This window comes from Calliphora vicina, chromosome 5, assembly GCF_958450345.1.
Source record: "Calliphora vicina chromosome 5, idCalVici1.1, whole genome shotgun sequence".
In the NCBI taxonomy this organism is placed as follows: domain Eukaryota; kingdom Metazoa; phylum Arthropoda; class Insecta; order Diptera; family Calliphoridae; genus Calliphora; species Calliphora vicina.
Genome location: NC_088784.1, coordinates 87,694,518 through 87,720,929, shown reverse-complemented (window position 1 = coordinate 87,720,929; position 26,412 = coordinate 87,694,518). Strand labels below are relative to the sequence as shown.

General features: G+C 28.5%; 1 protein-coding gene across 5 annotated transcripts in view; it reads left to right on the top strand.

Moving 5' to 3' along the window:
• NKAIN (Sodium/potassium-transporting ATPase subunit beta-1-interacting protein) overlaps positions 1-26,412 on the top strand; it is a 106,637-nt gene that overhangs the window by 44,856 nt on the left and 35,369 nt on the right. For all 5 annotated transcript variants that reach the window (XM_065514185.1, XM_065514188.1, XM_065514186.1 and 2 more), the window contains exon 2: positions 19,938-20,075. In XM_065514185.1, coding sequence (XP_065370257.1) covers positions 19,938-20,075 — 138 coding nt within the window. The remainder of the gene's footprint in view (positions 1-19,937; positions 20,076-26,412) is intronic.

Below are 26,412 nucleotides of genomic sequence, written 5' to 3'. Positions count from 1 at the left end.
AATTAAATAAAAGCAGAGTATGAAATGTTGGACTACGTATGACTTGTTTATAAAAATTTCTATGATTTTATATAGTTACATATAGTACTTACATTTGTATGAATGTACATATGTCATTAAAAATTTTCTTTTAATTCAATTTCACTGGTGTTTCTCGCAAAAAATATAAATTATATTTGACATTTTTATTTTGTAGCTGTAAACGACCCTCATCATACTAGTTGGGATTATGTTGCTGCTGTCGCAAGTTAATATTTCCCTTCCCTATAATCCCTATTTATGCAGTTCCCCACTATATTGTAAACACCCTAATTCCAGTAAGTGTCTGAGGGTGTTGATTGGCGCTTTTGTTTTCAATACAAATTTTGTATGTTTTCAATTTGTTTTTGTTTGTTCAACATGATTCATGTCATGAGTTTGGTGATGATGTTTTACTTTAGCTGTTCAACATTAACGAGTAACTAACGAATCAGCTAGTTTGTTGGTTTCTGCCAGCCATTCTTTAACAAAATCATCTGCATAAATATTTACGAGCAATAATTTAATGTTTATGTTCTAGTTGTTGTTGCATTTGTAGACTGACGTCTTCATATGTTTGTATGTATGTACTCGTACATCTACAATTATAGTTTGAAAACAACATCAAAAAACCGTTAAAAATTTTAAGACCTTGAACTTGTCGGCAATTGTCTATGCACACTCACATAAACAATCGTACACATCATTGTCGTCGTCGTGTGTTAAATCGTGTGAACGAATGATGGTTTATTTATTGTTTTATTAAACATAAATTGAGCGAACAAGCAGCAGAAAAGGGATTTTCTTGGGAATTACCGTTATATTTAGTTATTCGTTTCTTTTTTTTTGTTTTTGTATGACATGCAATTTATTTGCAAATAAACAGTTTTTATTTAAGAAGGTTTTTAAGGTATTAGATCATAGGATTTTAGGTATTTCATAGCAGCTTAATAAGTTAAATTACAGTCATTGAAAATACAAATACACTACGTATGACAATATTTGAATTTGTAATGGGTTTCTTATTAGGGTCAATTATTATTGGTCAGTACTCAATAATAACCAGGGGCCGAACCAGGATCCTTGTTTCATATTCTTTTTAGGCCGATCTCTGACACAAATGCATACAAAGCCGCAAAACTTCGCGGAATTTACTTCGGTTCCATTGTGAGCTTCTTGGCTGAAAATGTTTGAAATTGGATAAATTGGTGTGGGACCCATATCAAGTAAATAGTTATTTTCGAATATCTGCGGAAGTATAATTGTGACAGTCTTTAAATTGTATGTAGTTTAAACGAAAATCAGATATAATATAATTTCGTTCAAGCTATTTGTCTATTTTTCAAAAATATTTATAACCTTTGACAATTAAGCTAAATTCACCCATGAGTTTCTGAAACATTTTTTGTTCGGAACATTTTTTTTTTATATGTAGTTTGACGTTCTATTTTTGAGAGAGACTTCAAACTACAGGCAAATCCCGGTATAACGAACGATATGTTGTCAGGCCCATTCGTTAAATCGAAAAATTCGTTATATCGATATATATTTTATGAATAAGTTTTAAGCTGTGTAACATTAGCTTGACTAGAGAGGCATTACCAAGGATTATTAAAGCCCTCATTGAAAGGGATTCCGGTTCTACCATTAAAAATATTAATTATTTCAATGAAGATAATTTACAACAGCACTTTTTTATGAAAAGAGCGGCGTTTATTTGCCTTTCAAAGAAAATATTAATCTTCTTTGTTCCACATTCATTAGCGTTAACCAAAATTATTAGTCTATTATTCTCCAATAAATTTCTTCCTGGAGGAGCACTATTTCTCTAGTGTAAAAAACATTTTATCTGGTATTATTTACCAATAGATATCAGTTTTATTCGCTTTGAGACTAACATCAGGAGCTAGATTGTGCTCAACTGTAAATTGTATGCTGATTCTTTAAGAAGCCTTCAATAGTATTTTTTTGAATACAGATATATATCACTTGCATGAAATCCACCATTATAAAGCCTTTTTGTATTTCTAGGGCTCTGGATTTTAAAGCAATTCTTTTAACTGGAATGTGTCTGGTCGACTAATCAACAATTTTTCACAAGAGGATACACATCATTCTTTATAGATCGATGATTATTTGAGCCAGTTTTGATAGCTTGATATAACCCTCAATGTTAACAATTTTATCGTTCATTTGATTTTGTTTTATTTTTCTCAACATTCGTTATATCGAGTACAAAATTGTTGAAACGTTCGTTATATAAGGTAGTTAATGTTAAAAATATTGTTGTACGTTATATCGGATTTTCGTTAAAGTGAGATTCGTTATACCGGGATTTGCCTGTACATATAAAAAAAAAATTGTTCCGAACAAAAAATGTTTCAGAAACTCATGGGTGAATTCAGCATTAAAAATTCATGGAATACTTTATTGAAAAATATGACAAAAAATGTTTTTTATTTTTTTGCATAGATACAAATTTTTCGAATTGAAATGAAATTGTTATTTATGAATAGTTTTTAATGAAATTTCACAGTTATGTAAAATTTGCTCTTCAAAATAGAAAAATAAAAACGAATTTTGAAATTAATTATCAGCAATCCCGCAATTCCCAAAAAAGTGTTGAAAAATCCCAAAAATGGAAATTTTTGTTTTTTGGCTATAATATCCATACCAGGGTCGGAACCCTTTACAAAATAATTAAATGCATATTGGGCCATCCAAAATCGTTTATTATATTTTGATATCGAATATGCGATTTGAGAATTTTTGCCCTAAAGTTTAATTTTACATAAAAAATAGGTGTATTTTTTAATGGACCTGGTTCCTTCGGTAAAAAAAATTTTTAATTTTTTTTTCATTTAAAATATTTTATGAAAACTTAGCTTTCAGAAAGTATAAATTCCTTATACATCCTCTTAGAAATTTTATTTGTGATAACTTAAAAATAAAAACAGTTCTTTTTTCCCAAAAAATTAGCGAAAAATCAGTTTTTTTAAATTTTATAAATTCAAATGCATATAACTTTGGACTTAGTCATTGTTTTTAAACAGTTCTTTTTCTGTTTGACACATACATATGTTGTTAGTCGAATGAAGAAAAACTGGAGAAAATCGGAAAATATTTGGATACGCTGTTATCAAAAATACAGGAGTAGGTTGGGTAAAAATATTGAACATTTAATTTTCAAATGCGAATATCTCCTAAGCTATAAGAGGTAATTAATAGCTACGACTAGGTCTCGCTCGATGAAAAGTTTTTATATGTGTAATTGTTTTGAAATCGGAACACAAACGAAGAAATAGTATTGTTTTAAAAATGTAACATACCCATACCTACTTTGAGGACCCTTGGTCGCGCCCCTGGTGGGCCCATGAGGTCCACATTCAGAACTTAAACTCGACAGCACTTCTTCTTTGCGCATGTTTCATTCAAACTAATCTAACCATTTAGAAGTTAAAGATTTATTTCCTTTTTTTTTCTATACCACTATGTGTCGCTTACGATAAAATTCGTTTACTGTAAAATGTAAACATTGATTTACGATAAAATCTTACCCCCTATATTCTGAGAACGCTAAAACATCAGTCGGTCCATAAAATTTAAATTTTTCCAATAAAAAAAAATTTTGAAAATGTCTCTTACGATAATTTGGCGCTAAGGGCTCGATATGATGTAACGAAAACGTGTCTTTTTGTCAAAGATAATTCGACAATCTTTTCTATTGCTCCAAGGTCGAAATCTATTGAATATTGGTTAGAATCGGTCCATTATTTTCTCTCTTTATAGTGCATATTATAAGCGCATATTTTTAATTTTTTAGTGCATGAAAATCCTTGCCTTGTTAATGAATTAGTAATCCAGATATAAGTAAAAAATCGAGGTTGTCCTGGTTTTAAATGATTATAAAAAGTAACCAAAACACAGAAACTTTTTACGCCTTAAAGGTCCAAATTTCCAAAAAGTACTAAATCGAATTTCGTACTTTTTATACTTTGATAAGTGAAGAATATGCTGATGAAACAGTAACATAATACAGTTTTTAAATGTTTTCACTTCTAAAATGCTTGAATTTAAAAAAAGTAACAATCACTGTTTGGTTTTTTTTTAAATTGTAATGTTTTTGAATTTTGAATTAGCAAAAATCCCTTCTATGGGGTAGCACGACAAAATCATAATTACTCAATACCGTAGCGATTTAAAGGCATAATTTTTCAATTAAGAATTCATAACAATAAACAAAAATATTGTTAAACAAATCAAATCTCTCTGATTTTTTTTAAATTTTTTGTCAATATTCTGGACTATTTCGAGTTCTATTTAAAATTCTTATAAGGCCTTTCATAAGGCCCCAGGCAATCTTTACTCAATTTGCTAAACAATTACCAGTACTGTACGTAAACTTTAATTATTTTTCAACTTGATTAAGTCAAAGGATTAATTGCGTGACCAGAAATAGTAAGAAGTATAATACAAAATAATTATTTTGACCTGAGTTTTCTCTCTCTCACTCTCTTGAATACTTGTACAATGTCATTATGTCCACTTAAATAATTTATTTAATAAAGGGTTTAACCATGATTTCGCTGGCAATTGTTGGCATGAAAATTCTTAACCTTTTACAGTGTTCAACAAAAAAAAAAGGATGATTTTATTAGATATTTTGCAGTAGTGCCTCATGCTGATCTGCTTAGTACAATATAAATTTATTCATAGTATTGATCATTGTTAGCTATGACCTTCCTGGCAACATATGGATTTCGAGTCAAAAGAACTGCTCTTCTTTTGAGGCCAAGAACGTATCAAGCCAATATCTGATACTGTGTTCCAAAGTGAAGCGTATCCCAGAGAGAGTTCTGCTGCGATCGAAACAAATAGTAGTCGTGGCTGGCCTGGGTGTTCTTTGTCTTCTGTGTTAAAATCATCACTTCTGAACCGAACAAACCATCTCTTGGACGTTGAACCATCTCTCGCTCGGTGAGCAATCGATGACGAGAGTGTGCTAAGGACCTTCATCGTAGAAAATACTATATCTGTGTAATGTGTTATTATTCATAACTATACCTAGGATCCCATCTAGTGCGGTTTATATTATAAAATTTATGAATGTCACAAGTCCTTCATTGCATCAAACATAATTTCAATGGCAAAAAGTTGCATGACCTACAACAGTATCGTACTTTATAAATTATGAATGATTATGAATCGCTAAAATAAACCAACTTCATTTAAAATTAGTCGTGTTTTTTGTTACCGATAACATTGCAATTAAATCTAATAACATGCAAGTGTAGCCCAGTACTCAAGTACATTAGCATGAACCGTATTTGTATAGCAAACACAAGTTGAAATTTTCTTTTTTACTTACCAGGATCCATTGGTAATGCAGTAATTTTACTCTCTACAAATTATATATCAAATCGGTTATATTAAAGAACATTAACTACTCAATTTTATGTATATCATACAAAAAACTAAAATTTTGTGAAAATGAGCGAATTCACTTAATTGTGAATAAATTCGAAAACAATCAATCGATATTTATGCTCGATATCTCATTTTATTCCCACTACATGTGGCTTTGCAAAAAAGTACTAAATCTGAACAATTTCTGCCGTTTTCGATTTTTCATGATTTTTTTAAAACAAAAAAATTTTATATTTTCACGTAAAAAATATAGTTTTTGCTTCAATTTGTTTTTATAACTCTGAAACTACTGAGCCGATTGAAACACAATATATAAGTGAAAATTTGTACATAGCTTGGGGAAAATTTTTTCAAAATTCATTCAATCGAAAGAAGAACATTAACAAACAAAAAACTAAAATTTTTTGAAAATGAGCGAATTCACTTAATTGTGGATAAATTCTAAAAGAATCAATCGATTTTTATGTTCAATACCACATTTTGTTCCTATTATATGTGGCTTTGCGATAAAGTAATAAATCTGAAATTTTTTTGCCGTTTTCGATTTTTCATGATTTTTTTAAAACAAAAAAAAATGTTATTTTCACGTAAAAAATATATTTTTTGCTTCAATTTGTTATTATAACTCGGAAACTTCTGAACCGATGGAAACGAAATATGTATATGAAAATTTTTACATAGTATGGCGAATATGTTTTCACAATTCAATCAATCGGAAGAAGAACATTAACTACTAAATTTTATGAATATCAAACAAAAAATAAAAATTTTGTAAAAATGAGCGAATTCACTTAATTGTGAATAAATTCGAAAATAATCAATCAATTTTTATGATCGATTTCTCATTTTGTTCCTATTACATGTGGCTTTGCGATAAAGTAATAAATCTGAACAATTTTTTTCATGATTTTTTAAAACAAAAAAATTTTATATTTTCACATACAATTTTTTTTTGTCAATTTGTTGTTAAACTCCGAAACTGAAATACAATATATATGTGAAAATTTGTACATAGCATGGGGAAAATGTTTTCAAAATTCAATCAATCGAAAGAAGAACACTACTACTCAATTTTATGTATATCAAACAAAAAACTAAAATTTTGTGGAAATGAGCGAATTCACTTAATTGTGAATAAATTCTAAAATAATCAATCGATTTTTATGTTCAATACCACATTTTGTTCCTATTATATGTGGCTTTGCGATAAAGAAATAAATCTGAACAATTTCTGCGTTTTCGAATTTTTATGATTTTTTTAAAAACAAAAAAATTTTATGTATTTCAATCAAAAAATTAAAATTTTGTCAAATGAGCGAATTCATTTAAGTGTGAATAAATTCAAAAAGAATCAATCGATTTTTATGGTCGATATTTCATTTTGTTGCCATTACATCTGGCTTTGTGATAAAGTAATAAATCTGAACACATTTTGAAGTTTTCGATTTTTCATGATTTTTTTAAAACAAAAAAAATTTGCTATTTTCACATATAAATTATATTTTTTGCTTCAATTTGTTATTATAACTTCGAAACTACTGATCCGATGGAAACGCAATATATAAATAGATTGAAGGATATGTGAATTTAAATGTTTCTAAGTTTATTTCAAAATATATATCAAACAAAAAACTAAAATTTTGTGAAAATGAGCGAATTCAATTAATTGTAAATAAATTCGAAGATAATTCATCAATTTTTTGATTCAATATCTCGTTTTGTTCCTATTACATGTAGCTTTGCGATATAGTATTAAATCTGAAAAAATTTGGCGTCTTCGATTTTTCATGATTTTTTTAAAACAAAAAAAATTGTTTTTTTTACGTAAAAAATATTTTTTTTGCCTAAATTTCTAATTATAACTCCGAAACTTCTAAGCTGATTGAAATGCAATATATAAATGGATTGAAAGATGTGTGAATTTAAAGTTTTTTAAGTTTATTTGAATATTATCGGACTAACCCTTTTTGAGTTATCATTAATTATGTGGAGAAACTTCTACATATAGTTCCATGAGAGTTAACAAAATTTCTAGAAAGTTTTAGAACTAGAACAGGTTCCCATTCCCGAAGAACTAATTACAGGACTAGTTCTGTGTTTGCTTCCTTTGCTATCAGACCAAGAATCTTTATTACAAATTAAATTCTTTATAAACTTTATAAACAGTTTGAAACTACTAATTATTTCTTTCTCCAGATAAGTCATTTAAACCAAGTTATACCATAGCTATGTATACCTTTTACATATGTTTGTAAATATGTATTATTTAATCTAAGTATTATATATACAGATGTATGTATGTATTTTTACTGCATTAGTTAATTTCCTTGAACTCTACTCATATTACAGTAACTACAAAAAAAATAAAAAACTTTACACTTTAAAACAAACTAAAATACAAACTTACTTAATTCTGGAATACATGCAATATGAGGCAAATGAACTAGGGAACTAGGAAAGATACAGGCAGGCAGACCCACAGACAGACATACGTTGTTGCCATTTAAACCAAACAAAAGGCGACAACATATTGAAATTGTCATACTAGAAAAATCTAAATAAAAGAGCAAAAACCTCAATGTAAACTACTTGTTTATGCATGTTTATTTAATGTAAATCTAGTGTAGTGTAGAGTATGGTGGAGTATAGTTGAGTTTAATGTTTTTTCTAACACTTTCCCGAGTGGCAGAGTGTTCCAAACCAAAAACATCTACGCCACACTTTATAATGTAATGTAATAAATAGAATGACCACAAATAAACCTATTTAACCTAATGGAGAATACATACATTGCGCAGTGCACACATGCAAGATATTTTTTTTTGTTTGTAATTATACGAGGTTCAACAAAAAAGTTTTAAATTTTTAAATGAAAAAAAATATATGTTTATTGGGTGTATGACTTAAAATTACTTCAAAATTAACTGGGACATTGTTATCCATGACCTTTTCCCATCTTTGTGTCGACATATGGATTCCGATTCGAAAGAACTGCTCATCTTTTGAGGTCAAGAACGAGGTCAAGAACGAATCAATCTGTTCCAAAGTGAAGCGTATCCAAGAGAGAGAACGTTCTACATCGATCGAAACAAATAGTATTCGGATGGGGCATGGTCTGGATTATGAGGTGGGTGAGGCGAATCTTCCCAACAATTTCATTCTAAATAGTTTTTAACTGGTATTGCATAATGTGGATGAGCGTTGTCATGATGAAATATTACGGTTTCATGTCTAGCCGCATATTCTGGGTGTTTTTCGGCCAATGCTCGCTTCAAACGAATTAGTTGTATTCGGTACAGTTTCCATGTGATGGTTTGGTCAGATTTTGTCAGCTCATAATAGATAGGACCCTTTTACTCCCACCAAATATAGGGCATTACCATAGCGCCATGGATCTTTGGTGTGGATTCGTCTGGTTAGCCGGGCTTCACATACGATCTCTTACGTTTCGGGATATCGAAATGGATCCATTTCATAATTATTCGGTGAAAAAATTATCTTCTTTTATAGCGTTCAAGCATCATTTTGGTCATGCAAAATTGTCTTTCAAGACCTGAGCTTCAATTCATATTCCCTGCTATTGGATGAATCCTGCTGCTTGAGTAGCTCTCAATGATTTTACAAGCTCTTGTTGAGTTTGACAACAATCTTCATGGAGTAATGCTTCCAATTCTTGGTCTTCAAACTTTTTTGGCTGACCTGGGCGATCTTTGTATCAAAATCACCACTTCTGAACCGAACAAACCATCTCTCGCACGTTGAAACCGATGGACACATTCACCATAAGCTTCGGTGAGCAATCGTTGTGAATAACACTCAAAAAATAATTTGAAAAATGAGTGATTTTCGGAATCAGGCCATAGCCTTAATTATAGTTACCATTTTAGAGCTTTAAATGAATTTCAAAAATTCCTTGAAATAGATTTGATGGTAGTAAAAATCGCTTCAAACTCATATCTAAACAAGTATGAAAGTATGGTCGGTCAAGCCCGAATATTTCAATAATTTATATTTTTGAGTGATTTTCGGAAGTGGGCCCCATATGGGAGCTATGACCAATTATGGACCGATCACCATGAAATTAGGTCTTGTGATTTATGTCTATATTAAAGTTAACTATGTTGAATTTTGTGCGTATACCAACATTTTTAAGCGATTTATGCACGTTAAAGTGATTTTCGGAAGCGGGTCTATATGGGAGCTATGACTAATTATGGACCGATCGTAACAAAATTTGGTGACATGAATTTTGTATATATAGAACATATTTGGAGCGGAATTTGTGGAGATACATTTATAAATTAAACATTTATTACCGATAAAGTCCAATTTCGGAAGGACATTTGTATGGGGGCTAGGTGAAATAATGGACCGATTTCAGCCAGTTTCAATAGGCTTCGTCCTTGGGCCGAAAAAATAATATGTACAAAATTCGATCGAAATATCTTCAAAATTGCGACCTGTACTCTGCGCACAAGGTCTACATGGACAGCCAGTCAGACGGACGGACATCGTTTAATCGACTCAGAAAGTGATTCTAAGTCGATCGGTACTTTAAGGTGGGTGTTAGACGAATATTTTTGGGCGTTACAAACATCTGCACAAACGCATTATACCCTCCCCACTATGGTGGTGTAGGGTATAAAAAAAACTTTTTAATTTTCCTAGTTTGATTAAAGGTTTTTTATGATGCTTTAGAAACTTATAAATTTAGTCTCGAGTACTCTACACTCTCATCTGTTTTATGTCCATACATTCTCTAATGGGAAAGCATTTCCTCCTACCCACCAGACCAAAGCATTCGAATATTTCTTCAGTATCGAACTTTATTGGAACTTTTGTCTTACTAACATTCGAGAAAGACTATCGCAAACGAATCGAAAAATGTTCACCTGCCTCTGGGTTTGTATCAGAAAAACCTGTTGAAGGAATCATTAACCATACCGATCGAGATTTGATTACTATTACAAAACTTAATTATTATTAAAATTCTCTACAATTACCTTCGAACCATTGAACTTTATATTAGCGTTTATCTTAGAAACAGTCGAGAACGAATTCGAAAAATGTTCTCCTTTCCTTCAGTTTGTGACAGTAAAGCCTTTATTATCGGAGTTTTGAGAACGTCATCGATAACTAATCATTAGCGATATTGATGGAGATTTGTTTACTATTACAAAACTTAATTCTTTTTAAAATTCTCTACAATTACGTTTGAACCATTGAACTATATATAAGGGTTTATCTTACAATCAATCGAGAACAACTATCACAAACTATTCAAAACAGCAAAACCTTAATTATCATAGATTTGAGAACGATATCATTAACGAATCAGTAGCGAATCAATAACGAAAAACTGAAATCAGCATACGGCTCCATAGAGTATGTGAGAAAAAAATATTGTGAACATTGAAACACCCTCGATCAAGTTTTGGCATATACAGTGAGCCTCAAAAGTGAGTAAACGCCAGCGATTTTTTAGACTTTTTTAAGATCACGAAAATCGTTATATTCCGACTTTTTTTTTCACAACCGAATCTATTATTCAACCCAAACTCCAACAAACCGAAACTATAAAATTTTAATCGATGGATAAATTTTAGGATTTTCATTATCTTTAAAAAAAATCAAATAATTTTTGGTGTATACTCACTTTTGAGGCTAACTGTATATCCTGGAATTGACGATATGTATTAGATAATTTCGTTATTTTAAAAATCTGTAAAATTCGTAATAATTTCACAACCTTTATTATTAGAAAAGTTTCTCAAATTCTATGGTTTGGTCTGGTGGGTAATGTGCTGACATTTATATATTAAAGTATGTGGTGCTGGTCATCTACTAACAGATTTAACTATACATACATAGTATGTATTTACTTATTATGGGGGAGTTTTAATGACTTCCTTGACTGGCCGGAAAAAGGTAAATTGAACTTTAGTTTTATTTTATATTTTTTTTTAACACGGCTAATCTTATTTTGTAAGCAAATAGTGAAAAGCAAAGACGTAGAGAAATTAAAGCCCTTAATGTTTAATCCAATTAGTGCTCACAAACTTTAATGTAATTTTTATTATTTAGAAACATTGTCTACAATATGTAGACATAGTAATGAAAGTTTGGGATTATAGGTTTCATTAAGTTTGTTAAAACCATAGAAGCTAAAGTGATTTAAAAGGATTTGTTAAAAACTATTTTAATAGTATCTTATTGGATACCGGAAGTAGGCTTTAAAATATAGTTAAGCTCAATTACGAAACGATCATAAAAAAAATTTGTTTATATACAGAGAAAACAGATTTGTAGTGGCAATCGAATGATTCGGTTGCACTCACAGAATTTTTCGATTTTAGCAACAGAAATTATGTAAATAAAAAAAATATCGGTTAAAGCAATCAAAATTTTGTTACCCCTTTTACAATTTTGTAGCCACAACTATGAAATTCGGTCACCAAGGCAGACTCAGTCGATTGACAACAATTTCGGTTACTACTACGAATCTGCTTTTTCTTTGTATACAAAATATTTAAACTTCACCGTGAGTAATAGATCCTTATTTATATATAGGTGTCTATAGAATCTATAGTATAGATCACTGATGCCCATTTTATAGCACAACTGGGCAAGCTAACCAACCGCACAAATATTCTTATTCTCTTTTGTTTATTCGTTACTGAGACAGCGACGAATGCACATGCTATTGCCATGAATGAAATAAACAAGATTACGACATCGACAATTCCGTTATTTTAGTGTACTCTTTTACTCTTTTTTCGTGACGTCAGCAATGATTGTTTTCTTATGTTTTGAATGTAAAATACTTACTTTTTATATGAAATTTCAAAACTAATAGTGAAAAATAAATAAAAAAATTAATTAAAAATTAAAATGTGGTGTGCAGTCAAAAATTGCAATAATAATAATAATAACTAGGATCGCCGGTGGCCGAAATTCGACCACTTTTAAACGCTTTTTACCACTTTCATGGAAAGAATTTAAAAAAATATGATGTTCTGCAAATCTAGAGAAAATAACCTTTTAAACCATATATGTTTCATCAATATTGGTGGACAATAACATACTTAAAAGTGTACCACAAAAAAACGTGTGGCCTATTTATATATAAGATAATAATAAAAAATCAAAATCGTGAACTAAAATATAGCAAAAATATTGTAAATTAATAAAGTAAAATATGTCTAATAACACAAAACCTAAAATACATTTTATTTTATTAAACAAAAATAAGTTTTAAACATAATTATTGACTTTTCCATTATAAATCACATACAATTTTCATATAATACAATCAGTTTTAGTCAATGTTGACGTCACTAAGCTTGTTTATTTCATTCATGTGCTATTGCTATTTTCTCATGACCACTGAAAGAAATATTTGGATTGTTGTAAAATATGATTGAATTGTTGTTTCGTTTTTTCTCTCAATTTACTTTTGTTTACTATTTCAGATTTAAAACTAAGTTGATCGAAAGCACGTAATAAAAAAATATTCAATTTATAAAAATGTTTCGAAAATTTTATTAAGATTGTGGACTTCATTAATTTAACAAATAAAACCTGAAAAATATTGAGATCTTTTTTATAGTTCACTAAACTTTTCTTTAAGTGCAGTTCTCTCTCGCTCACCGAAACAACTGCAGTTTTAGCTTTGGGTATCCCTGCTATATATCCATCCACGGTGTCTATAGATTCATATGTCTGCTGAAAACAGCTCTTCGAAGTTCCCATATAACTGACGGATAAGTCTGATACATTAATATATTATATACCAAGAATATGGTATTGAAAACCACCAATATTGGATCATTCAAATCGCTTTTTAATTGGGCGAAATATGAGCGAATATGGAATATTTACGTAACATTACGTCCTTGGTAAAACCAATCGTATTTTAAAAGAGGCCTATGAATAATCTTTAGAAATTTTCTTCATTCTTCTTTTCAATTATTCAATCTTTTCAATTACTAATATATTTCCCAATATCTCCACTGATTCTGAAGTTGTAGTCCAGGATCACTTGCAACATTTCTAGGGTTTTCATACAAAAAAGAAACTTTTTTTGGCTACTCCGAAAATTTGATAAAAACAAAAACACGTGGGCCTTTTTTGCAGACCACAAGTAAATTTCTATTAATTACAATATGTTTTTATTTGATTACAGCACATACATACAAATGTTTCCGGATTTAATTAACCTAAACACTTATTAAGATTTCAAACCAAATGTTGGCTAATTTTTCACCAGCACCTTACCCCAGCCCCTTAACAATTACTCCCTCTCTTGTGCTACATGGTAGCAAAGACTTATTATTGCTATTAAACAAAAAACACTTGAATATTGTTGGCCAGTAAGATTGTTGCCAAATACTAAATATTCAAACAATTATACAATACAATATGAGCAGTAAAACTATAATTACCCAGCAGTTTTAAAAGAAAGAAACATATGGATTCCGCGCCAAAAGAACTGCTCATCTTTTGAAGTCAATTTCGTAAACTCTTTTCCAAAGTGAAGCGTATCCCAGAGAGGTCGTTCTGCATCGATCGAAACAAATAGTAGCCGAACGGTCTGGACTATGAGGCGGGTGAGGCTAAACTTCCCAACCACTTTATTCTAAATACAGGTATTGCAAAATGTGGACGAGTGTTGCTATGATGGAATATAATGGTTTCATGTCTGGCCGATTATTCTGAACATTTTTCGGCCAATGCCCACTTAAAACAAATCAGTTGCATTTGGTACAGGTTGCCTGTAATGGTCTGGTCAGCAGCTCTTTTGCTCCCACCAAATATCGAGCATTACCTTAGCGCTATGGATATTTGGCTTTGGTGTCGATTCGGCTGGTTGGCCGATCTTCACATACGATCTCTTACACTTCGTGTTATTATAATGGGTCCATTTTTCATCGCAAGTAATGATTCGATCCAAAAATGGTTTTCTTTTATAGCGTTCAGTAATTAAACTACTTCCAAAAAGCTGCAGGGTAATGTGTTGCATTGTATTTTGTAAATGTTTATTACAAAAACAACAATTATGTATTATACAATATTTGATAAACATGTTGTATAAAATCAACAACAATTACAAACTGAAAATTACTAATATTTTACACAAATGTATTGCATGATTGTAGGCTTGCTGTTGTCTAGGCCAAGAGTATTGTACAGCAGATAGTGTGTTAGTTAGCCTGGTACATCCAACCAACCATTCATCCATTCACCCATCGTTGTTGTTTAATAGCTTTTAGTTTTGCATCTGCCTGTCAGTGCCTGCACTTGCACGTGAGTGTGTGTCTTTTTTTATTATTTACAAACACATAAACTCTCTTGTAAATTGTTCTAATTTTATTAGTATTCATGCAATTTACCTAAATTTTTTTTGACGAAAATCAACAAAGCCAACAGCAACAACCACATGGTTTGTTTTTATAGCAGATAGAAAAACAATCATTTGTTTTTATTTCAAATAAATGGAAAATACTCCTAATGTTTGTAAGAGAGAGAGAGAGAGAGGGAGGGAGTATATACCCAGCAGTTCTGATGATTGTTCACGAACTAAAGATTTCATCTAGCTACTATCAACTACTGAGAGTGTCGTATGAGGAAGTCAATTGCCAAAGGCTGTCAATTGTTAGCTGCTGATACAAAGTAATCTACACATGGTAATGCAGTTTTTGATAACAACTGCACTACCATGGTAGACTTACTAGCTATTAAATAGTTATTTTAATCTATGAGGGTGCTAGCAGAATGTTAATAGACTCCAAATAAATCAGATAAAAACTACAAAGCGACAAACCAATAAATAGTCAGTCCAATACCAAGTTTCATATCAGCAATCAATTATACGACTACGTATTTGCGTACATACTAACTAAAATTATAACATTTCTTTGCAATAGATTTCTACTTGTTAGAATAGCATAAACAACTTTAAACTAACCATTACTTAGGGACACTTAACAGACAATTCACCCTACTCCAGATAAACTGTTAAGTGCAAAGTAGCCAATTGATTAACCCTTTCATTACAAAGTTCATATAAGTATCAAATGCTATTAAAAATGCTTTTATTGTCCCTTACAAAATTTGAGGGGTCTTCTTTTTCGCTGCAATATTTTGTGATGCGAGTTTTTAGTGTTTGTTAGCAAATTAAGTTGAACGCTTGACTGCATTTTTGGCATAAATTAAATTAAAAAAAAAAACTTTTGGTTCACTTCGATTTGGTTTATAGTTGGGTTTTGTTCGTTTGTTTTTGACAAAAGGTGTTTGTTTTCCTCTTTTCTGTTTTAAATTAGCGAAGTTTGAATAGACGTTTATTTGCGGAAAATTAAAACAAAAAATATAAAAAAACACTATTCTAAAGTTTGATTGAAAGTGGAAATAATATGTAGATTTTCGTTGCCTGGAGTTTTATCTGTATATGTTAAACTCAAATTTAGGTGTTTATTCTATAGAGGAGATAGAAAATTATAAATATTATAAAGAGATATAAATGACCTTTTGGTGTGGGCTAAATTTGGTTTCAACGGGGTTTTTCCAGGTTTGAAAATAGAGAAAATTTTTAAAAATATGTGTATTTTTCACTTTTAAAATATGTTAAGATCGAGCAAAGCTACTAAAATTTGACATTCAACAATGTTTTATTAAAATTATTGAGCTATCAAATGAAATTAAAACTTAAAAGATCCCAAAACTGTCAACAAAGTTACAAGACTTTGAAATTATCACAAAAAAAAAAATTAAATATCTCAAAAATAATTTGAATTCTTTTATTTTTCAAATAACTTAAAATGGAGTTGAGCTTCTAAAATGAAATATTCCACACTTTTGTTAAAGACACTATAAGCTAACAAATGAGTTATAATCTTAAAAGATTGATGAAATATTAACAAAATTATTTACCTTTCAAATGTGTACAAACATTTTTTTGGGCATGATTTTCAAATTTTTTATAATTTTAACATTGAAAATTCGCTGAAATAGAGCTAAGCTGCTAAAATTTGATATTCTACAATATTTTATTAAAAACATTGAGCTATCAAATGAAATTAAAATTTTTAAAGTCCCATTATTATCAACAAAGTTACAAGACATTGAAATTAATACAATAAGAAAAATCTCAAAAATAAATTCAATTCTTTTATTTTTTAAATAACTTAAAAGGGAGTTGAGCTTCTAAAACAAAATATTCCACACTTTTGTTAAAGACACTATAAGCTAACAAATGATATATAATCTTAAAAGATTGATGAAATATTAACAAAATTATTTACCTTTCAAATGTGTACAATTGTGTTTGGGGATGATTTTCAAAATTTTTATAATTTTAACATTGAAAATTCGTTGAGATAGAGCTAAGCTGCTAAAAGTTGACATTCAACAATATTTTATTAAAACATTGAGCATAAAATGAAATTAAAATTTAAAAGATCCCAAAATTATTAACAAAGTTACAAGACATTGAAATTAATACAAAAAGAAAAATCTCACAAATAAATTTTATTTTTTTATTTTTTAAATAACTTAAAAGCGAGTTGAGCTTCTAAAATAAAATATTCCACACATTTATTTAAAACACTATAAGCTGACAAATGAGATACAATTTTAAAAGATTAATGAAATATTAACAAAAGTATTTAACTTTCAAATGTGTAAAAAAAAATATTTTTTTTTGGGATGATTTTCTAAATTTTTGTAATTTTAACATTGAAAATTCGTTGATATAGAGCTAAGGTGCTAAAAGTTTACATTCAACAATATTTTATTAAAAACATTGAGCTATCAAATGAAATTAAAATTTTTAAAGTCCCAATATTATCAACAAAGTTACAAGACTTTGAAATTCATGCACAAAGAAGAATCTCAAAAATAAATTTAATTATTTTATTTTTTAAATAACTTAAAAGAGAGTTGAGCTTCTAAAATAAAATATTCCACACATTTATTTAAGACACTAGAAGCTGACAAATGAGATAAAATTTTAAAAGATTAATGAAATATTAACAAAATTATTTAACTTTCAAATGTGTAAAAAAAATTATGTTTTGGGATGATTTTCAAAATTTGTGTAATTTTAACATTGAAAATTCGTTGAGATAGAGCTAAGTGGCTAAAATTTGATATTCTACAATATTTTATTAAAAACATTGAGCTATCAAATGAAATTAAAATTTTTAAAGTCCCATTATTATCAACAAAGTTACAAGACTTTGAAATTCATGCACAAAGAAGAATCTCAAAAATAAATTTAATTCTTTTATTTTTAAAATAACTTAAAAGAGAGTTGAGCTTCTAAAATAAAATATTCCACACATTTATTTAAGACACTAGAAGCTGACAAATAAGATAAAATTTTAAAAGATTAATGAAATATTAACAAAATTATTTAACTTTCAAATGTGTACAAAAAATTATTTTTTGGGATGATTTTCAAAATTTGTGTAATTTTAACATTAACATGAAATTTCGTTGAGGTAGAGCTAAGCTGCTAAAATTTAATATTCTACAATATTTTATTAAAGATATTGAGCTATCAAATGAAATAAAAATTTAAAATAACTCATAATTATCAACAAAGTTACAAGACTTTGAAATTAATACAAAAAAAAAATAGAAAAATATCAAAAATAATTTGAATTCTTTTATTTTTCAAATAACTTAAAATGTAGTACAGATTTTTAAATGAAATATTCCTTATAACTCATTTAAAATAACTCAATTTAAAATAACTCATAATTATCAACAAAGTTACAAGACTTTGAAATTAATACAAAAAAAAAAATAGAAAAATATCAAAAATAATTTGAATTCTTTTATTTTTCAAATAACTTAAAATGTGGTACAGATTTTTAAATGAAATATTCCTTACTTTTGTTAAAGACACTATCACCTGACAAATTAAAAATAATCTTAAAAGATTAATAAAATATTAACAAAATTATTTACCTTTAAAATGTGTACAATAAATTATTTAATTATTTAACTATGATTTTCAAAATTTGTGTAATTTTCACATTGAAAATTCGTTGAGATAGAACTAAGCTGCTAAAATTTAATATACCACAATTATGCTATAAAATGTATGAGCTTTCAAATAAAGCCAAAATCTCAAAGATTCATAAAGTATCAATAATGTTACAAGACTATAGAAAAATATATAGAAAATATATAAAAATTATAGAAAAATTAAAAAAAATATATTTTTTTTATCTGTCTTCTATATCAAATAACTTAAGACAGATTTGAGCTATTAAAAATAAATATTCCACACTTTTATTATAGACACCTTAAGCTGTCAAATGAGAACAAATATTATAATATTCATCAAATATTAACAAAGTTATACCCCTTTAAAATGTAAAAAAAATATATTTTTTTTTAGCGAATTTTTAAAAACTTAAATAATTTTCGCAATTAAAATATTTTGAGATAAAGCCAAGCTGCTAAAAAACCTTGAGCTGTAAAATGTAATTTGTAGACCTCATGTAATATTTCTGTAAAGTTCAAAATAAAATATTGTGAATATTAAACCTTACAACCTTTGACCCCGGTGTTGAAATGATTTTCAGATTTCAGTAAAATGTGAAATTTGTTATCATTTCGACTACTGATATCAAAAAACGTTGCTTCATTGTCTTTTAATAGCAAATTTTTGTGACAATAGAGACTTAAATCAAATAGCAGTGTTAAAATGATAAAAATAAAAAAAATTCTTATAAGAAAAAGTACAAAATAAGTGATACAAAATGAGCCAAGTCCAAAAAAGGACTTTTTTTTTATAATCAAGCACAAACTGCGAAGCTATTTGGCTAATCTGCAGCAACCCCCAAAGTCTTGGGTGGGAATTGAACCCACAACCCTCGGACTGATAGTTCAGCACAGTATCACCTAGTCTATCGCAGCACCTATAAGTCGCACTTTTTCGAAACTGTGATTATTTATCATTATAAATCCAATAAAAATGTTTGAAAAATATTTAAAATGAAGAATTTTATAACGTTTTTTATGTCTACTGTAAAACTTATAACGAGATTATTAGATTTTGAAATCACACTAATGTACACGACCTTTTGAAGTTTCATTACAATTAATAAACTACTCGTATATGGTAATGAAAGCTTTTGCTATTTTTTTTCTTTTGTCTTTCAAAAAATTCTATTAACTCATGTAATGAATAAAAACTATTTAAATTCCCCATTATACTACCCCCAATATTTAAAACAATAAGGAAAAACCTTGATACAAATATTTTCTTTTTTTTTTGTATGTAATTATTTTTTAAATAATATTTATAACAAAACATAACAAATAAAATAAACTTATTTACTCGCACTAAACTTTTGACTTCCTCTCTTCTAAATACACCACATATAAATAAATATTGCTTTTCTATTGTTTTGAAAATTGTTTCATGTTTTTCCTCTAAATAAATTTTTGTTGATTTGTTTTCCTTCTTCTATTTCCAGATAACTATAATCGAACGCCAAGTATTCGATTTTCTTGGATACATGTGGGCGCCAATATTTGTTAATTTTTTTCACATTCTATTTATAATATTTGGATTTTATGGAGCATATCATTTTAGAATAAAATATATAATAACGGTAAGTTTTTCCATTCTATTTCTATTTGTATTTAACTTTAACACACATTTTCAATGTACATATCTATTTAGTGTAATTGTTATCACAAAGTTTTGTAACATTTAAACAACAATATCCATACATATCGTCACCTAAAATGTAAAATAACGTAACTTCATTTCAAAAATGTTTAAAGTGGATGAACAAAAAACCATTGCAAAATGAAAAGTATCTCTGATTAAACTTAATATCTCATATTTAGTCTTTAAACATTAACATTTCGAAATTAAGATTTAATATTCTTTTATTACATTTTATGTTATTTATCAAACATTAGATTTTGGATTTTTTGTTGTTACATTGTTTTGCATTTAAGGTAACGATATATACATTTAGTATACAAATGTGTTGCAAAGAAAATAAACAAATAATAGTTTTTTGAATATTAGTGGTATGTATTCTGAGTTTGGGGTAACATATTTAAGGCGTTACATAATAGGGTTCTATAGTTGAAATAAAAAGTTGAACTTTCGACTTTTTTGATTTTTAAAAAGTCGACTTTTCGATTTTTTTTTTACTTTTTACCAAATCTTAGTGTAAAAACAAGTAAGAAAGTATAGTCATTCAATATACTATAGATCATATAATACCCTACAATGAGTAAGTGATCAAAACAATTTTTCTAAAAAAGTCGACCAAAAAGTCGATTTCAACTTTTTTCAGTAAAAGTCGGTTGTTCGTACAATCGAAAAATCGACTTATTGAACCCTAACCAAATTTGATTATCTGCACAGATAAAAGAAAATCCTTGTGGCTACTTTTGCTAATAAAATGATTTAATTGGGATACCCACTATTCGAATTATTCGATTTTTAACAATTCAAGTATTGATAATGTTAAAAAACATTCGAAAACAAAGTCCATCATTAAATTTTCAACAGAAATATTCTGATCAGATTAACTCCCGAACAATCTACAAAAAAAATTGAATACCAAACCCTTTAGTTTCCGTTTTGGAGCTATGCTTTGTACAATATAAACGCATTAAGAACTTTTTTATGTCGTTAATTTATTCGGGTTTTAAATTGAGTAACTAATTCTTTAGTAAATTAATTATTCAGTATTTCTAAATTATTTATAACAAATTGTATTATACATCAAGCTCTATCAACGTTGCCGAATCTTTGCTTAATAAAGTGGTCTTGGGGAATTACACAATAAAGGGAATCTGTCCAAAGTTTTATATCATTGTCAGTGAACGTGGCTAATTTGAAGTCAGGCAGTACATGATTGACGCATTTACAAATACGCAAATAGTTTATTACCATGTTAGACAAAGATGTACAACGATGTTCAAAATCATGTATAAGACGAATGCTTTTCTTGCAACAAAACGTTAGTTTGCAATATTTGTGTTTATCATTCGATTTATTAAATATTTTGCAACACTTACGTACGCGGTTAATAACATCACTTATATACATATATTTTAAGATTATGGCCTTCATCTATTTCAATGTAATCATTTAAATGTCATCCTCAATATCAATTTCGACGACCGTTTCAAAATCACATTCTCCATCACATTCAACTCACTTTAATCTAAGTTAAAATTTTGATTATTAATTGCGATTCTTCTAATATTTCGCCAGCTAAATAACAAATATTTTATTCCGTACCTTTTATTTTCATTGGTTCAAGTCCTAAGTTAAAAATTTTGAAAGATTTGTTTTTAGAATTGTAACTTTTTGCAGTAATATTTATATATTTATAGAAGGAGCTATCGGAACACTCATCTACAGTGATCGAAAGTCCCTTTGTCTTTAGTTATTTGTCGAATTTCAGAAATAATGCAATTTTTGTGAGTCATTATTACTTATTTAAATTTGAAATTATGAAAAATTTTAAGCAATTTAATAAATTTAAATATATATGAACATTTATTCGTTTTATTCGATTATTCTGTGTTCATTCAAAATTAAAACCACTAAGCCATGTGAGATGCCTATGGCTTCCGTAATCTCTCGTTCTTTCAATCTTCGATCAGAATTTTTCAATTGTTTCGGGTGTAGATACCTCAAATGGGCGTCCAGAACAATCGGCATCTTCCATGCCACAACGAAATTCAGTAAACCACTTTTTTACCATTGAAATTTATGGTGCAGAGTTCCTAAAGTATTTACTAAGCTTAGCCTTGGTTTGGGTGATGGTTTTTTAAGCGAAAAATAATGCTTTATGATCACACGAAATTCACTTTTTTCCATTTTCTCCTCAATTCACGCGATAGTCTGCTATTAATGACTGTCAAACACAAACTAAATAACACAGCTTGTTCAAATTTTGACAGGAGTCAACTGACAGATGCCTTTTGACAAGAGCAGTGTTGCACTTTCAATTAAGAGGCGGGAAATTCAAAAAGAATTTCATTATTGTTATTCAATCAATAAAATTTTCTTTAATTCAAATCCATTACAAAATAGCTTTAAAAATGTAATGAATGATTACATTTTTATACCCTTCGCCATGAGTGGCAAAAGGGTATATATAAGTTTGTCATTCCGTTTGTAATTTCTATATTTTTCATTTGCGACCCAACAAAGTATATATAATTCTGGATCGTTATAGATAGCGAAGTCGATATATCCATGTACGTCTGTCCATCTGTATGTTGAAATCAAGCCCCCAAATAACTTACATACATGATTCATACATCAATATATCGGGAATTCTTCCGGCTCGGTTTAAAAAAATTTTAAAAACAATTTAAAAAAAAATTTTAATTTTGTTTAAATAAAAGTATTTAAAAAAAATATTTTTAAGTATAATTTGGTGAAGGGTATATAAGATTCGGCACAGCCGAATAAAGCTCTTTTACTTGTTTTTAATTCAAATATATTACAAAAAGGCTAAAGTCAATTTCATTTTGTAAATTACACTATCCAACAAATTGAGACTTTTATAATTCTGAAAAAGCATATTAAGTAGATCATTTTTGTAGAATAAACTAATAGTCTAGCTGGTTTTATTTTTATAAAATTTTGATGGTAAATTTTTCTTAACACTTCAGAATATACAGTATCATAATTATTTTGGCTATAAAGTAGCTATATGGTTATTTAAAGAGCTGTAAAGTCAAAGCTTTTTTCTTGTCATTTTAATATTAGAAAAATGTGATTTTTTTTACATTTGAATTGAAGTAGCCTGTGCTTTTTTCTTTAAAGTTTTTTTTTTGGAAAGTAGCACATGCTTTTATAAAACAGTTAGCAGTTAACCATTCCACTTAGTTATTAAGGAGTTTTTGTGTGTTCTTTTTATATAAAAGTGAAGTGATTAGGAACTAGTTTTAGATCTATAGAAACTAAATTTTAAAAAAGTTTGAAATGCCAGAACAAATTAAAAGGGGCTATTAGAGGTTAAGTGTAAATTACATCTAATACTGTAAAGTATCAGGAGTAAGTACTATAATTTACAGCAGCAATTATCTGTCATTCTAAAAACCAGACGATTTCAGTGCCTCTAGGGTATTCGAATTATTCGATTTTTGTCTTGTTCGAATAAAACGAATAATTCGAATAAGAGATTTTAACTTGTTCGAATAATTCGATCACACGTTTAAAATTAATCGAATTATTCGATTAATTTAATTTTTTTAAAAAAGTAAAGAATGAAGTTTTGATGTCCATTTTTTAATATTTTATTGTTAAAGAAAAACAAAAAATAACGTTAAAGTTAACAATTCAAGTATTGATAATGTTAAAAAACATTCGAAAACAAAGTCCATCATTAAATTTTCAACAGAAATATTCTGATCAGATTAATTCCCGACCAATCCACAAAACAATTGACTAGCAAACCCTTTAGTTTCCGCTTTGGAGCTTTGTTTTAAAAAATTTGAGCTAGTTGGACATGATCCTGAATTCAAATACAATATAAACGTATTCAGAACTTTTTTATGTCGTTCATTAATTCGGGTTTTAAATTGATTAACTAATTCTTTAGTAAATTAATTATTCACTATTTCTAAATTATTTATAACAAATTGTATTATACATCAAGGGTATCAACGTTGCCGAATCTTTGCTTAATAAAGTGATCTTGGCGTATTACACAATAAAGGGAATCTGTCCAAAGTTTGATATCATTGTCAGTGAACGTTTCTAATTTGTTTATCATTCGATTTATTAAATATTTTGCAACACTTACGTACGCAGTTAATAACATCATTAATTATATACATATATTTTAAGATCATGGCCTTCATCTATTTCAATGTAATCATTATAAATGTCATCCTCAATATCACTTTCGACGACGTTTCAAAATCACATTCTCTCACATTCAACTCCACTTTAATCTAAGTTAATATTTTGTTTATAAATTGCGATTCTTCTAATTAATATTTCGCCAGCTAAATAACATATTGTTATGAAATTGTACTTGAATTCAAATATAACGATTTTAAGGGCTGATTTAAAAGTAGCATAATGCTTTCAAATAACAGTGCTGTAATAGCAAACTGTAACATATCTGTTATCTTTTGAAGTCTGTCCGCAGTTATTATTAAAATAAAATATATTGTATTTCAAAATAATTGAAAATACTTTTTTAACAACCGCGAAAAAATAACACCGTGGTTTTTTTATATTTTTTAATGCTCTATTCGACTATGCTATGCCAATTTGCATATTTGCAAAAATTGTCAATAGTTATATCCCTAGTGCAGATGGCAGTGTTATAAATAGTGGCAGAGGTTGCAGTCGTTAGAGAGTTTATCAGAGACGCTTTTCGAATAAACATCAACTGAGTGCCTTAAAGTGTGTTGTGTTTTTCAAGTAAATTCGTGTACATTATAAATTGTGTCTGTATTTCTGAGAATTTATAAACGTGTATAAAAAACATTGAGTGGCTATTTAATTCTGTGGTTGTTGTACATTTTGAATAAATAAAGAGTTGTTACAATTTTTAAACTACTAAACTTTTATTTGCAATTAAAAGTATCCGGTTTATTTAAAAGAAATAAACTAACGTTTTGAAAAGGTTAAAACGTAACAATATATTTTATTCCGTACCTTTTTCTCATTGGTTCAAGTCCTAAGTTAAAAATGTTTAAAGATTTGTTTTTAGAATTGTAACTTCTTGCAGAAATATTTATATATTTATAGATCATCTACAGTGATCGAAGTTCCTTTGTCTTTAGTTATTTGTCGAATTTCAGAAACAATACAATATTTATCGATCGGTTGGTTATTTTATTCTAATACAAATACCAAATTTCAAACATTTTTATGAAGAAATAAAGAAGTTATGGATTTTTGGCCGGAATTGATCAAAGGGGGCATTATACTAACTGAAAAAAAATTTGTAAGTTAATGTCTGAGAGAATTCTTATTATCAGAGTTATATTGTGGAATTTTATGGGGATCATTTTTAAGAAAGAACTTAAACCTCTAGCTCCTCTCTTTAGGGGTCTATTTGACCCTTTTTTCGAAAAAATCAAAATCAATCAGAATTTATTCAGAATTTAAAAAACCAAAATATCTTAATGGAAAAGGACTATTTATATTTTAAATTTTACCTTAGTTGGATCATACTTGGATTTTTGGCGATTTTTTTAAAAAATGTGAGACCCGGTGGTGTGTAATTTTGCTAATTAAGCGTAAAAGGCTTTATTTACAACTTTGGTATCCACCTCCACTGAAAATTTCCGGCAAAAATTTTCATAGAATATTTTAATCCTCAAATGTCCCTTTTGAAAGGACTTTTTATGATTTTCTCGAAAAAAGGATAAAATTGACCCCTAAAGAGAAGAGCTAGAGGGTTAAGATCTTCCACAAAAATGATCTTCATAGAATTCTACAATATAACTCCGACTATAAGAATTCTCTCAGACATTACTTACAAAATTTTTGACCCACTGTAAAAAATAATTCAGACCAGCTGGACTATAAGTTTATTCTACAAAAATTATCTACTCACCATTCTCTTTCAGAATTACAGGGTCGCTATTCAGTTCCAAAAATGCTGTTGGACAATGTTATTAAAAGCAGAACAATTACTTTAAATCAATTTCTAGATTTGAATTAACAAAAATTGATTCATTCAAATCTAGAATGAATTCTTTTATGAATTAATTCATAGATGAATGAATTCTATTTAAATAAAAGCATTTGAATGAATCTAAATAACTAGATATTGGGAATGGCTTAATGGAATAAATGGTTGACATTATTTTTTATTCCGAATTAAGATTTTAGTGAATTAAGCTAAAATTTAATTCATTAATTCGAAGCTCTGACCCTAATGTAAATAGGCTGATAGTGATTTTGATGAGTGATACTTTTTTTATATATTTTTCAAA